Genomic DNA, 14,776 nt, shown 5'->3' with positions numbered 1-14,776 from the left:
TTAAAGTTTTTCTGGTTTCATAGGACACTGGATCAGCTAGGGCAATAGTGTTTGATGCACATTAGGATGTCTCCCAATAATTATAAAAGGGTAACATTTTTCAGAGTTTGGAATTATTTCGTAACAAAGAGAAGACACAGTATCAGATTATTTTCCTCAGCAGTATGCTCTAAGATGATGGTGAGTGTCTCAAGAGAGCATGGCTCTCTCTGTGGTCTTGTAGGCCTATCCCCCAAGGACAGGCATTTTTAAGGGCACTATATTGTTTGGTGCTAATGAGTTGTTTTTTGGTTTTGTTTTTGTGTGTGTGTGAGGAAGATTGGCCCTGAGCTAACATCTGTGCCCATCTTCCTCTACTTTATGTGAGATGCCTCCACAGTGTGGCTTGACTGGCAGCATGTAGGTCCACACCCGGGATCCAAACCTGCAAACCCTGGGCCACTGGAGCAGAGTGTGCAAGCTTAACCACTACACCACCGGGCCAACCCCTGTTTGGTGCTAATGAAAAGTCATGGTATGAATCTGATGCATAATACTTCATTAGCAACCAATAGGCTTTGTTTTAGAAACCCATGAAAATGAAGAGCTTGATGGAAAGCTTACAGGATGAAACTAATTGGCGCTTGTTATTCCTCAAACATGTTTTTATTCATGATGTGTGAATATGGCTTTTAGGTATGTCCATGATTACATCGTGGAACAGGAAATACATATGTGGAATGCACCCGATCACAGACACACACAGACACATACACAGACATGCTGCTTACATTTTTTGCATATTATCGAGAACAACAATAAAATTGACGGTGCATTATTAAGTCATACCATCTCTTTCTATGATAAGTGCCAGATAAAATAAAGCAGTGTTTCTAATTTCTTAAAGAGAATGACAAAATTAAACCAAGCTGCCTGTGGCTTTGTCCAGTGGGGCATTCTAATTGACTCCCAAGTCATTAATCAGTTCCCAATCAATCCATTTTGCCAGCAGCAGGCAGTTAGGACTCCATTACCAACCATTCATCATGCCATCCCCTAATTCACTGCACCATTAGCCATGGGTTAGGCCTCTGTTAGAATAACTAAGTGCCAATTCCTAAATGCAAAGAATTCTTGTTACCTCAGCCACTGGGATCCCTTCAGGTGGTCGACACTGGAGCAAGACTTCCTGTTCCAAGGACACTTCCTTTCCCAGAGGTTCCTGCTCAAATGTCTTCCGCAGATCTGAAAAGCACAGGTAATAAAATATATGACAAAACTAATTAATATTTATTTATTTATAGAAAGTGCAATAAAAACTTTTCAGTTTAGTATTTTATATGTCTTTGCATTTTTTTAAACATATGTTGTTAGTACTGTACCATAATCTAGGTGATTACATTCTGTGTGGTGGAAATTATGAAATTCAGAGGCTATTAACTGTTCCAATTTTAGTCTTCACTAGGATGCTTTGGAAACTTCCATTTAACAATTAATGAAATTTATTCATTGCATTTCCTCAGTATTTCTTGATAATCAACTATGATGTTTTTTTTTGGTTTTTGTTTTTTGCTGAGGAAGATTTGCCCTGAGCTAACATCTGTGCCAATCTTCCTCTATTTTTTGGTACATGGGACACCTCCACAGCGTGGTTGGTGAGTGGAGTAGATCTGCACCTGGGATCTGAACCCACAAACCCGGGCTGCCAAAGCAGAGCTTGAGGAACTTTAAGCACTCTGCCATGGGACCAGACTCATGAGGATCAAATTTTTAATCAAAAGAATCCCATTGGCATGATTTTTATACATACATAGTCCCTTATGTACATAAATATTTTCCTCTTTCGTACATTAGATAGTATTAAAGTTGTAGTAACTCTGAGATCTTTTGATCAATAACTCAAAAGCAACTTTCTGTTTTAGAGTAGGAAACAGGATGTTGGAGTCCTGAAAGAATGAATATAACTTCCTGAGGTGTCTCAAACGCAAGGCGGGAAAAAGAACAACTACTGAGATGAGTCCATAAATCCCTCAATATGTAATTATGTGGCCATTCTTCAATTAGAAGATTAAAAAGCCATTTCTTCCCAATATGTCAAGTACCTAATTATGTATTTATATAGTTACAGTTGCTACAGCAATGTACAGTAGACGTCTAAAAACTGTTATAGATGGACACAAAAATGTTATAAACTAGCTTGTAATTTTAAATACCAAAATTTAAAAAATGAATGATTCAGCCATAGAGCTTTGAAGCTGTATCAAAAAAAAAGCCCAAAATTTATTTCGTACTTGTACAGTTCAGCTTTTTCCAATTAAAAGTTATTAAGATTTTATCCAGTTGATTTTAATAAAAAATTAATGCATTGGTTCTTTCATCCCACGTTGCTGGTAAAAACTTAAGAATGTAAAAAGCACCATTTCAGCCTATGGAGCTAATGAGTGGGAACCTGCAGACTGGAGGTATACCCCCAATTGTCTTCCACAGAGAGATCAGAGGGCGCTGCCTGGAGAAACCACTGAGAAGAAGGTCCATTGTTACAAACTTGCCATTTTGTTGAATTTCTTGGCAGAAAAACGAAAAAATCTTCAAGAGCTTCGGGGTTGTGAGAAAATTATGGATCTATGTAGATCTGAGGTAAAACAAGAGACCCTCCAAATTGCTACACAATTTCCGTGAGAAAAGTACTTCTAATTTGACTATTAAGAAACTGAGTATATTGCAGAAATGAACATTTAAGTTCAGAGAGTTGTTAGAACTTGAAAGTTACCTAAACCGCGCACTTATTTTAGATATAAGGATCATGTTTATCAAATTACTCAAATCCTCACAGCAAAATAATCGTGCTGCATTAGAACCCTCTGGCTCTTGATTTGACACAGATTTTGCCATCCCACACACCCGTTTAACATCTCTTTTGGGTACTCTGTGCCCTTCCAACAGAAACGTTAAAACTTTTTCTACTCTTTTTCTTCTGATATGGCAGTTTCTCTTTGTTTTTGATCTGCATTAAGACAAAAATTTTGGCTAAACACTAATGAAAAGTAAGAGCAGCAACTAACAACTTTTTGGGGATATAATGGTCTCGACAAGGTATATCTAGAAATGATTCTGAAAATCTCCCATCTGATGTGGGGTAGGGCAAAGACACTGACAGAAATGAGTTTTCAAATCAAGTAACACGTTAACTCGCTCAGTTATTTTTTCCTTTTTTTTTTTTTTTTTTTTTGCTGAGGAAGATTTTCCATGAGCTAACATCTGTACCAATCTTCTTCTGTTTTGTATGTGGGTCACCTCCACAGCATGGCTGACAAGTGGCATAGGTCTACACCCAGGAATGGAACCCAGGAAGAGGAGTGTGCCAAACTTAACCATTACGCTATGAGGCTGGTACTCCACTTTCAGTTTTTAATCAGCATATCACAAAATAAGGCTGAGAATAAGAAAGAGTGAGGTATATATAACTAAATAGAACAAATTCCTTTAATACTTATTAATTATCTCCTTATGGTAGACACTTTATTAGGTACTTAGGATGAAGACATGTAAGATACAGAATCAAGACTAGAAAAGTAAGCTAAGATCTATTTATGAAAGGCTTTCTGCTATTCTAAGGAATGGCAAGCCCTCAAAGGCTTCGAAGCAAAGGAGAGAGATCAGATGTCATATTGTCCTCAGTGTGACAGATGGATTGAAGTGTTGGTTAAGAGACAGAAAGCAGTTAGGGATTCATTTGGATAGACCAGGAAGGATGATGGAGTCCTGAACTTAGCTGGTGATAGTGGAGAGGAAGAGGAAAAAGAAGATTCTGGAAATAAATAGATGATGTACTTGGGATGACCTAGGCATTTGCAGAGTGCTAGGAGGCAAAGGTACACTACATTCTTAGCTACTGCAATTGTTAAATTATTACCATCACCAAGTGAAATAGTACTGATTTTGGCAGGAAAGTGGGAAGAAAGATAGCAAATTTATTTTGGTACGCGTTCAGTTTGGTGCGTCTGTAGGATATTCAAACAGACAAGTCCAGTAGGTCCAGATCATGGTTTCTCAATCTCAGCACTATTGACATTTGGGACTGGATAATTCTCTGTTGTGGGGTTATCCTGTGCATAGCAGGATGCTTTCAGAATCCCTGGACTCTGCCCACTAGACACCAGTGGCACCTCTCTCAGCAATGACGAAATCAATTCCTCTAGACAATGCCAAATGTCCCCTAGGGGGAAAAAATCACCCTAAGTTGAGAACCACTGGTCTGGAGTTTGGTAAAGAAGTCCTGGTAGAAGGTTTGTGCTTCCTTGCCTAGGAGACAGTTGAAGCGCTAGAAATACATGACACCACCAGGGGAAAGACTGCAGCATAGAACAAAGAGGACATCAACATTCAAGAGGAAAAGCTGTCAGCAAAAATGACATGGAGAGAGCAAAGAGGGAGGAGACAAACCAAAGATAAGTGTCAGAGGAGCCAAGAGGAGAATAAAGTTTTCAAAAGTTCGGAGGCCATCAGGACAAACGCAGCGAAGGACCCAGAGGGGAGAAAAAGCCATTGGTTTGCAAAATTTAGGAGCGAAGCGGGAGTAGAAGTCAACCTATGTTGAGGGGGGTAGCGGAACTGGGAAAATAACTATCATGAGAACCTACTACTCTTTTGTAAAATTTTATGGTGACGGAAGTCAGCAGTACCATTAGGGGTGATGAGTTTGAATGCAACATGGTGTAATTCTTCTTAGGATCCGGTGTCATTTTTGGCATAGTTTTCAAATTCCTGCCACATGAAGGCACATCTTATGAGGATCTTTGTTTCCCGATTGAGTATCGTGACTGCACGCTGGAAGCACGTGCATCCAGACACAGGTTCACCTGAACCATTATTGAATACAGTACAATTATTTTGTTTTAATGGTTTGGCTTTAAACTCTATGTAAATTTTATCTGATTTCTAAAATGATCTCATATTAACCCTCTACAAGGCAATACTTCTTCCTGAAAATTCCTTTTAATTCCTTCCATAAAACCTCTCTTCTAGCTTTCAGGTTGTGTAATGAGCGTAGAATATATTGGGCCGTGTACCACAGCAGCTGCTCCTTTCAGTACGCCTCCACAGGACTCTGCGAGCGGAGGGTAGGTAACATTTTAAACATATCCTTCATCATTTGGAGAGATGTGACAGAAGACAGGCCGGGTGCCTTGCAGGCAGAGAGAACACAAGGGTGACGAATGAATAAGCATGAAAAACGGACACTTGTCTGGGAATTAGATGTAAAACAGAATGATTCCGAATAATGTGGGCCTTCCCGTCAGGAGAAAAGATGAGCTTCTGCCCTTGGAAGACCTTTAGGATTCTACATTTCCGTTTTCTTTCCATTAGTTGTAAGGCTGCTACTAAAATAAGTATAAAGTCCTTTCATTATAACCCAGATTACTTTTGCAATGTCAACTTGGCCTCACTCTGATTGAGCCATTGATTCCACCAATTAAAAGAAAAATCAGCTTTGTCATATGCGTGCATTCAGAGAGATGTTTACTTAAGAACATGAATATTGGCTTACTAAATCCATACAGCGAAATCCAATTAGCAGATGGAGAATCTGACTTGAAACTATACAGATTTCTATTTACCCTTGACACAGTAATCAAAGAAAGCCTTTTAGAACACACACATGTGTGGGAGCATATGACGTCTCACTTTTATTGTAGAATTTTGATGTTTTCACTGAATTCCTTTTGCACAATAATAATACCGTGGTTACAAATTATCTATGACATGGAATCTCATAATTCACAGCAGTCTACAAACACGAACTCTGCTTTATGACAATGTGGTAAACGGAAAGAAGGCTAAGTGGGGGTTTGAAGACTTTGTGGCCTTCTCCTTTCTCATTTGTAAAATGAAAGAAAACAACAGGATGTTTTTGAAGGTCTCTTTTGCCATATATAAAGACCAATGACAGAATAGACTAACATTTTTAATACATATTTTAGGGGAAAAAAGCTTCTACTTTGTCGAATAAGACACTTCCTGGTTGTGATGGATCTTTAAGGGGATATACCAATTATGAGAAATGACAGAAGAAATTATTTTTTAATAACTTAGTAGTTGACGCATGTTTGAAGAGAATATCATATAATATTCCCCTCAGGACAGTTTTCATGGAAGTTTTGGACACTTGGATATACAACCAAGGGTTCAAGTTAGAAAATGGGGAAAAGGGTGGGCTCCAGAAGATTCAGTTTTAAAAATATCAGAAAATTCTTTGTACAAATCCAAGAGAGCAAATAAGGTACATCACAAGGACAGATGAAAAGTAAAGTTCTCATGATTGTAAATGCATTGAAAATTACTGTGACAAAACTAATTTTCTCCCTCCTTGGAGAGACAGGAAGAGAAATGCCTACCCCAAACAGCAAGCAAGAAAGCCCATCATGTCAATGTGTGCATTTATGAAAGTGGACAAAAGTCATGTCTCCTTTGCAGGGACATCCCCAAGCAACTTTGCCTGACACCACATGCAAAGGGTGAGTGTGGCCTGCAACCGAAAAGGCTAGGTGCACAGGCACAGCTTTGAGTATAATGGATCACACCACCATCCAAGCACCTGTGACCTCTGCTGATTTGGGAAAGAAACTAGGAGAAAATAGCAGCAAAGGATTTCCCTATGGTGTCTGGGCAGGCAGGCTGCTGATACTACCATCTCTGAAAAAGAAAATAAATATGTTCTTACTCCAAGTTATTTTTATGTGTGAGGAAGATTAGCCCTGAGCTAACATCTGTGCCCATCTTCCTCTATTTTATATGTGGGACACCTACCACAGCATGGCTTGATAAGCGGTGTGCAGGTCCGTGCCTGGGATCCGAAGGCCGCTGAAGCAGTGTGCAAACCACCGGGCTGGCCACTCCAAGTTTTTTAAAAAAGGACTCACATTTTTAAAAAATTTGTATTTCCTCAACAATGGTACTTCATTCAGGAAGATTTATAGAATAAAATATTTTTCAAAGACAAAATCTTGGTGGTGTGATAAACTGCTACTAAGAAGTCAGGAGTTTTCTGAAGGGTATACTTCAATAGACTATTCTAGTGGAAATTAAAAATCTTTAAATTCCACAGAATAATAACATATAAAGGAAATATTATCTTATTAATGTTGGTTGTTTTTTGGTTTTAGACCTCACAGGGTTTTGTGAATATTAAAAGAGATATTGAATCTGAAAAGGTTTTGGAAGATTACAAAGCACAAAACACACGTAGTAAATTACTACAACTATTTCTATTATTATTCAGAGAGTTCTAGAATGAAAGATGATTACTCATATGAGTAAATTTTCAACATGTCATTCTCTTATATACTTTGGCCATATGGTCTATAAACTATAGTATCTAATATTCCTTATTATTTTTATGGAATTTAAGGTTTATTCCTGTGTTTTTTAAACTGCATGTCATGACCCCTTAGAGGGTTATGAAATCAAGGTAGTGGATTAAAAACCAGCATTAAAAATTATGAATTTGAATAAATAGAGAATATCAAGATGTATCGTGCATAGTATTATGTATGTATGTGTGTATGCACACACATACACACATATCTGCGTATTTGTACGTATGAGGAGATGCATATATGCTTAGTGGATAATGATATAAATATATTTTTTATTGTAGGTCACCTTGAAAAAGATTTGAAAGCAACTGGGAAGCAAGCTAACCTTGTGGTTAAGAATAGGGTCTTTGGCAGGGACAAACTTGGGTTCAGAGCCTGTCTCTACCACTTGACCAGCTGTGTGACCTTGAGTACATTGCCTAACCTCTCCTTGCCTTAATTTCTTCAGTTGGAAAATGGGTATGAAAATAGTATCTACTTTACAGGATTATATAGGAAGAAATACCGATGAAATTCTAACATCATGCCTGGAATAAATATGTACCCAAAAAATAGTAATTCCCCACCCCATCTTTTCCCTATAGTATTGGAATTTTATTATGCTATATTACAAACATTAAGCATTATCATTATTAGTTATAATAAACATAACCAAGTGGGACAAAACAATTACAAGTGTGGGAGGATTGAAGGTGTGACTTCAACAGTCAAAGTGTGACTGTTGATTGAAGGTGAGTGTCACAAAGAGAAATCCCAGGACTACCATACATCTGCTTGATAAAAATGCAGATTTCACACTTGGGCCCTGGGAATCTACACATTTAACTGATGTTACATGTGTGTTTTACACACAGTACTTAAATCTGAGAACCACTGATTGATTGATTGATTGATTATTTAAGGAACACCCATGATATGCAGGGCACTGCGCTAGGCCCTGGAGACACGGAGGCTGGGGGGGTGGGGGGAGGGTGAGGGGGGTGGGTTTGGGAGCCTGTGGGAACCAAGCCAGCTTGCTTCTGCACTGTGGCTCTTACCACCTATTTTGTAATGAGTCCCTGTTGGTGTTTCCACAGCATCAGGAGAGCTCACTCCTGTACAGGCAGACGGCTGCCATCGTCTCGCACACGAATGGAAACCTTGTGTGTCTAGGTGCCATGCAGGTAGCATAAATGGGAGAAAGTTAGGCACGAGAATTTTTCTCTTGAAACATGGCACCTACAAGGGCTGTCTTTTATTTTCTAAATATTCATAGAGACATAGGTACAAAACCACTCCACTTAACTTTTTACTCTTGCTACTCAGCTCTAGTTGCATGTTGCCATATAGGAGCACAGGCTCAGTGTGCCACAGACTCCATATTTGATGGCTAACAGAAGCTAATAATGTGGATTATTACGTAAATTTTTGAAAAATTGTGTATGTTGTCAACGGGTTAAAATTTTATCAAAATACCTGTGTCGGCCAACATTTTGAGGGCCAAGCCAAAAGTTGGTGGGCCATATTGGGCCTATGGACTGCGCTTTGAGATGCCGGTCTAGCAAGTTTAGCGCTGAGAGTGTCACAGTTATCTTAATGCTTCTTGTGGCCTCTCTCCCACCTCAGAGAGAACCCCCTAGGCTTTTCCCCACAGCTCCTCTCTCTTCCGACCTGCGGGCTTAACCAAGAGAGCTGACCAAGAGATCTTGGTGGACAAATCTGCTTCTGTTAGTAGGATTGCATGTATAACATTTTCTGAATTAGTATTTTATAATTATTAGTTTATGCTCCCTTACCTACTTTCAGAAAGACTGTTCGGCATTAAACATTAGGACTTCAGAAGATTAAGTGACATTTTAAATAAATGGAAACTATTAGCACCTGAATCAAGAGAATCAAAGTTTGTTGATGGCTGAAAAGACACTTTGTCATCATTTCTGTAATTCCTGATGATGACATAGGAAAAATATGTCCCCACATTCTTTTCTGAACAAATGTCCTCCTTGCTACGGTTGCTATGTACAAAAACCTGAAGCTCTTTCATGGACAGAAGGAAACTGTGAAGAGTGGGCATGATCTGTGCTCAACTCTTGTTCTTTGGAGTAGAAATGGCGAATATTCGGTACCCTGCCTTCCCTTCCAGCGCACGTGTCCATAACTAATCAACCGTGATCATGATATTCTTTTCTGTAGAGTCTGGATTTAGCCTCACGATCCTCCCCAGCAGAGGACGTTGGGAGGCCACAACTAAGCAGGAGCGAGCATTCCAGATGTAATGCATTTACGTTCCCCACCTAGAGTTCACTGCACAGAACTTCCTGGATGAGGTACGTCTGCACAGTTAGCCATCTTTCTATCAGATGTTATATCATTGCTAAGTTTTGCCTCAGAAAGACAAAGCAATCTCAGCCAATTGGATGCTAAATTTATAAATTTTAAAAATTCCTTGAGGTCAAATATATCTTGGTGTTTGGTGCTTAGTACATGTAGATCCTTAATGAATGCCAAATTGATTCAATTTCCCAAATAATCTGGCCACCCCCTTTACTGAAGGTCTGGGAACAATTTCTCTCATGATGGACAACTGAAAAAGCCCTTAGAACTCACACAGTACAGCCCCCTTACTGCACAGACAGTACAACCAGGACCTGAAAGGCTAACTCACTTGTTCAAGCTCACCAGCTACCCCACGGCGTGGATCTGTTGAAGGACGAGTATTGCACTGTGGTTGTATTTGTTTTCTATAGAAATCACCACAAACCTAATGGCTTCAAGTGACAGACATTTGTTTTCTCATAGTCTGGAGGCCAGCAATCTGAAATCAGCCTCACTGGGCCAGAATCAAGGGGTCGGCAAGGCTGCACTCAATCCAGGGATTCTCAGGGGGAAGCCACAGCTTGCCTCGTCTAGTCTGGTGGCTGCCAGCATTCCTTGGCTTGTGGCTGCATCCCCCGAACCTCTGCCTCTGTGCTCACACTGCCTCCTCTTCTATCTGTGTCAAATCTCCTTCCACCTTTCTCTTATAAGGACACTTGTGATTGGCATTTAGGGCCCACTCGTATAATCCAGAATAACCGCCTCATCTCAAGATCGTTAATGTAAGCACATCTGCAAAGATCCTTTTTCCATGTAAACTAAGATTTGCAGGTTCCAGGGATGAGGCCCTGATATGTTTGGGGCCATGATCCAGTTCACCATGGGGTTACACTCATTGAGCCTGTATCCACCTGCTTGACTTTAATCCTGTTTCTGTACTTAATGAGGTTTATGTGCTTTGTTTCTTCATCCCTGAAGTGAGGATAATTAGGGTGCTTATCTCATAGCGTTATTGTGAAGATTAAATGAGGTAATACACATAAAAACTCATAGGACAGTGCTGTTACATGAAAGTCTTCTCTAAATGTCCTTGTTTAGATACCCACTCCATCCGGCCTCAAATCAGTGTAGCTGTCAAACTCTGAGTTCATGGCTGCACTGATATTTAATTAAATAAATTAATTACTGTATTTATTTCTACCAAGAGGCCACGCTCCAAGTATGAGAATGAAGCTTCCTGCCTCCCGAATGGAGCTGGTCCTGACCCAGCGGCTCTAGACCCAGGGAAATTCTGTCCGTGGAAGAGTCCCACGCAGTGTTTATCTGCTGTTGGACATCTTCTGTCCTTTCTGCCGCAGGCCTGACCCTGCGTGAAGCAAATACAGCTGCCTGACTATGATGCAGATTTTCAAGCTTTCAAATAAACTTGCAATTAACTATTTTCCATGCTCAATGAACAGAGGTGCTAGACACATTTTAACTTCTCAAAATTTTGTTTTAATGTACTTTCAAAGGGTTCCTCTAGCAAATAAAATAATTCCACGGTCACATATAATAATAATACCTGCGTTCTTAAAGGGGAAAAATATACCTTTCTCCCAATAACGATAAAAAGGGTTAATTATGTCGTCATATAAAGTATAACTTGTACTTAAACCACCAAATCTGGCTATTAGCGAGAAGTAAGTGCTGTGAACCAAGCAGTACAACCGATTTCGGGAGAGCTAGATCAGCGTTCTGAGCTTCGGGCGCTTATTAAAGGTGAAAAACACCTGACAATGCCACAGTATCCTAGAAAGTTGGCTACGGTTTTCTTTTCCAGGAAAAAAAGTATTTTATCATTGCTGGAATTTTTTAAAAATCATGAAAAAAATTTTTATATTCAGCCACTCGTGATTTTTAAATGTAAGGGACAAAGTAGATAAAAAAATGTTGGGTGGAGTTTTTTTACTTGCTTTTTCTTCTCTAATATTGTAAAATACAAAACAAAACAAACAAAAAACAACCAACCAAACAACAAAAATAAACCATATGAAGTTTCCTCCATGGTTAGAGTGAAAAGTCAAGAATTTTGTTACATATTTCTGTAAATCTGTACAACGAATTGGACTGCAAAGAGAAAAGTTTGTTTAAAACTCAGATTTACCATTTCCTAAACAAGTGACTTGGGCAAGTTACCTAATATTTCCATGCTTCTATTTGGTTATTTGCATAATAAGGACAATCACAGAACGTACCTCAGAGGCCTGCTGGGGCATCACTACGGGGCTTACAGCAGAGTCAGGCACACGCCAGGAATATTGACTACTAGAACACAGAGCTTTCTAAAGCCAAAAGAATGAAGACAAAAGACTTTGATTTTATTCCTGTAATTATTTTGTAACCTCTTTTTGCCATTTAAAAAACTAGTGTTTTTGACCAGTCCTGGGAATTTACCTCTGACAGCTTCATAATATCATAGAGTTCATATCCAGGGACGGAGGTTGGAATGACCTTTAAGCAAACCAGCAGAAGGATTGTCATGGCAATGTCTTCAGATGTGGGGAAGCAGGGCTGTCCCTTACTGCAGAGACAGCCACTGAGGTCATTGAAACAGAGAAATCTGGGTGAACAAAGTCTTCGCAGAGGGGACGTACAATTTCAGTCATTCTTATTTATTTCTTGGCTTTGGGGGCATTTATAGAACAAACATAGTTGTATTCAGAAAGTTTTGCTAAAGAGTTTTTTTAAAAATAAATATTTTAGAGCTACAACTCCAAGTGACATCCATTACAGAGAAAAGGAGGGAAAACCCCCCCATACAAGCCACGCTTATATTCACACTGCATCTTTAGTTTCAGAAAAAAATGATTATATGTCATCACAATATTTTTAAGGTATGTTTTAGGGATAAATAATAAGAAACATGCCAACTTTATGGATGAGGAACCTGACATATCAGAAAGTTAAGGCTCTTTTCTCAGAGTACAAAAAAATACAATGATTGCAGACAAGCTTTTTTGCAAATAAGCATTTTAGCCATAAACTTCCCTTTTCGTCCAGCATAAAACATTCCTTTAATAACACATCTTAGTTCAGTGGGTTACCAGCCCCCCTATAACACATAGATAGATGCTCGCCCCCCAAAATATAACTGACAGAACAGTGTTCAATCAATTGGACGTCTACCTCTCAGAATAAATATGGGCTACAAATGTCTACACATTTGTAGGAGCTCCACGAATCTTGGGGACTTCTGTCCAAATACAAAAGCAAATGTGTTTGGAAAAATACAAACTGATGCAATCAGATAGGTTTTAAGCTTGACAGAGGAACCACACGATGAGCTATTTAATAGAACGGTTGAGATATATATGAAACAAGGAGAAATTATTATTAAAGACGTCTCTCTTATTATCTAAAAAGTCTAAATTGTGCAATTAATCTCATCTATTTCAAAATTTGGTCTCTATAACTTACAATGGGCTTATTGGGGGCTGAAGTCGTTGCACAAGGGATCAAACCACAGCTCAGACATGCTTGTTCATAAACAGGTCATTTATTCTGGTGCGCTGGCAAGCCTGCCGACTTCTACCAAGGCATTTGACATCAGCTTGCCAGATACTGTCACAGTATAACCCAAATTTTTCAGAACACCTGGGTGAAGAAATGTATTATTTGGCTAAATTATATAATTACTTTTGTTTTATGTCAAGTAGACAGGTAGGAAATGAAAAAGTAACATATAAGGCCACAAGTAATGACCCCTGTATATGAAAACAAACACAATCATTCACAAGATTACGCATATATTTAATTGGAGAACTACCACCCCCAGTATGGAAATACTAATTCATTCATTCCTTGAATATCCTTATCGAGTTCCTACACTTTGCCAGGATCATTGCACGCATTTGGAATTCATCAGCGAACAAGCCAAACAAAAATCTTGCCCATCTGGATCTTACTTCCTAAGTGGGTGAGGGGAACAGACCACAAACCATGAACATAATAAATAAGTCAATATATAGTAGGTTAGAAGTTGACGAGTGCTATGGAGAAAATAGACAAGTACAAAAGTGTAACAGAGGTTTGGAGTGGGGAGAGCACAGAGGCAATCACTTCAGTCATCCGAGGTCCTTAGATTCCTTGGGCAATAAAACTTTTTTACTAAAAGAAGAAATCATTAGCATTGAATGGCAGCATCACTCTGTCCCGTCATATGCTTTCAGTTTAATTCAATTTCATTCCATTTATTTGTCTTCAGTTACCTAAGACCAGCCATGTGCAAGGCACTATTTTGGGACAACTGGGATATAACGATGAAGAAAATAAAGTGCCTGCTTTTGTGAAGTTTATACTCCACTGGTGGAACAGTCAACATAAAAGAAAACAAATAATGATGAAGAGAAACGTCCTTAAGAAAAATAAAGCAGCCTTGGGGTTAGGAGAGGGCCGGGATGGGTCAGTCGGTTTTAGGTAAATTGGTCAGGGTTGACCCCTCTGAAGAGGTGACACCTCAGCAGAAACCTGAATGAAAGGAGGAAGTGAGCCACACTAGAGCTGGGGAAGAATGTTCCAGGTGGAAAGGACCAGTCGTTGCAAACAACCTGTATCTGGAATGAGGGTACTGCATTCCGGAAGCAAGGAAACTGGTGTGGTGGTAGCAGACCAAGCAGCGAGGAGCGATGCAGGAAGCCAGGGCCTCCTCACACTTCTCTATAATAACAGTGAGCTGTAAAGTTGCACGTGTGGAAGAGGAGACATTTTAGTGAACTGCCACCTCACATAAAAGTAATTGTTAACTCGTCTTGTATTTGTACCCTTTGTGTTGGTTCAAGGCATGGAGTCCATTGCTAGACTGACCAGCTTCTCGTAGACTGGCTCTGTGAACTCAGGCAGGATTTTAAATCTCCCTTTGTTCTCAATTTCCTCAGCTGTGGAATGAGGACAGCAACACCCACCAGTTAGAGCTGCTGCAAGGAGCGAATGAGCTAAATCCACGTAAATGTTGGTCAAAGGGTACAAACTTTCAGTTACAAGACGAATAAGTTTTGGGGATGTAATGTACAGCATGGTGATTATAGTTAACAATACAGTACTGTATACTTGAAATTTGCTAAGAGAGTAGGTTTTTTTTCTTTTGA

The 14,776-nt window shown here is 39.3% G+C and overlaps 1 protein-coding gene across 4 annotated transcripts in view; it reads right to left on the bottom strand.

The window, feature by feature from the left end:
* The window catches only part of UNC5C (unc-5 netrin receptor C), a 357,794-nt gene that overhangs the window by 98,620 nt on the left and 244,398 nt on the right, over positions 1–14,776 (bottom strand). For all 4 annotated transcript variants that reach the window (XM_008529402.2, XM_070614239.1, XM_008529401.2 and 1 more), the window contains exon 4: positions 1,121–1,224. In XM_008529402.2, coding sequence (XP_008527624.2) covers positions 1,121–1,224 — 104 coding nt within the window. The remainder of the gene's footprint in view (positions 1–1,120; positions 1,225–14,776) is intronic.

The sequence above is a fragment of the Equus przewalskii genome, chromosome 3 (genome assembly GCF_037783145.1).
Source record: "Equus przewalskii isolate Varuska chromosome 3, EquPr2, whole genome shotgun sequence".
Taxonomy (NCBI): domain Eukaryota; kingdom Metazoa; phylum Chordata; class Mammalia; order Perissodactyla; family Equidae; genus Equus; species Equus przewalskii.
This window is presented reverse-complemented; position numbering and strand designations above follow the sequence as displayed.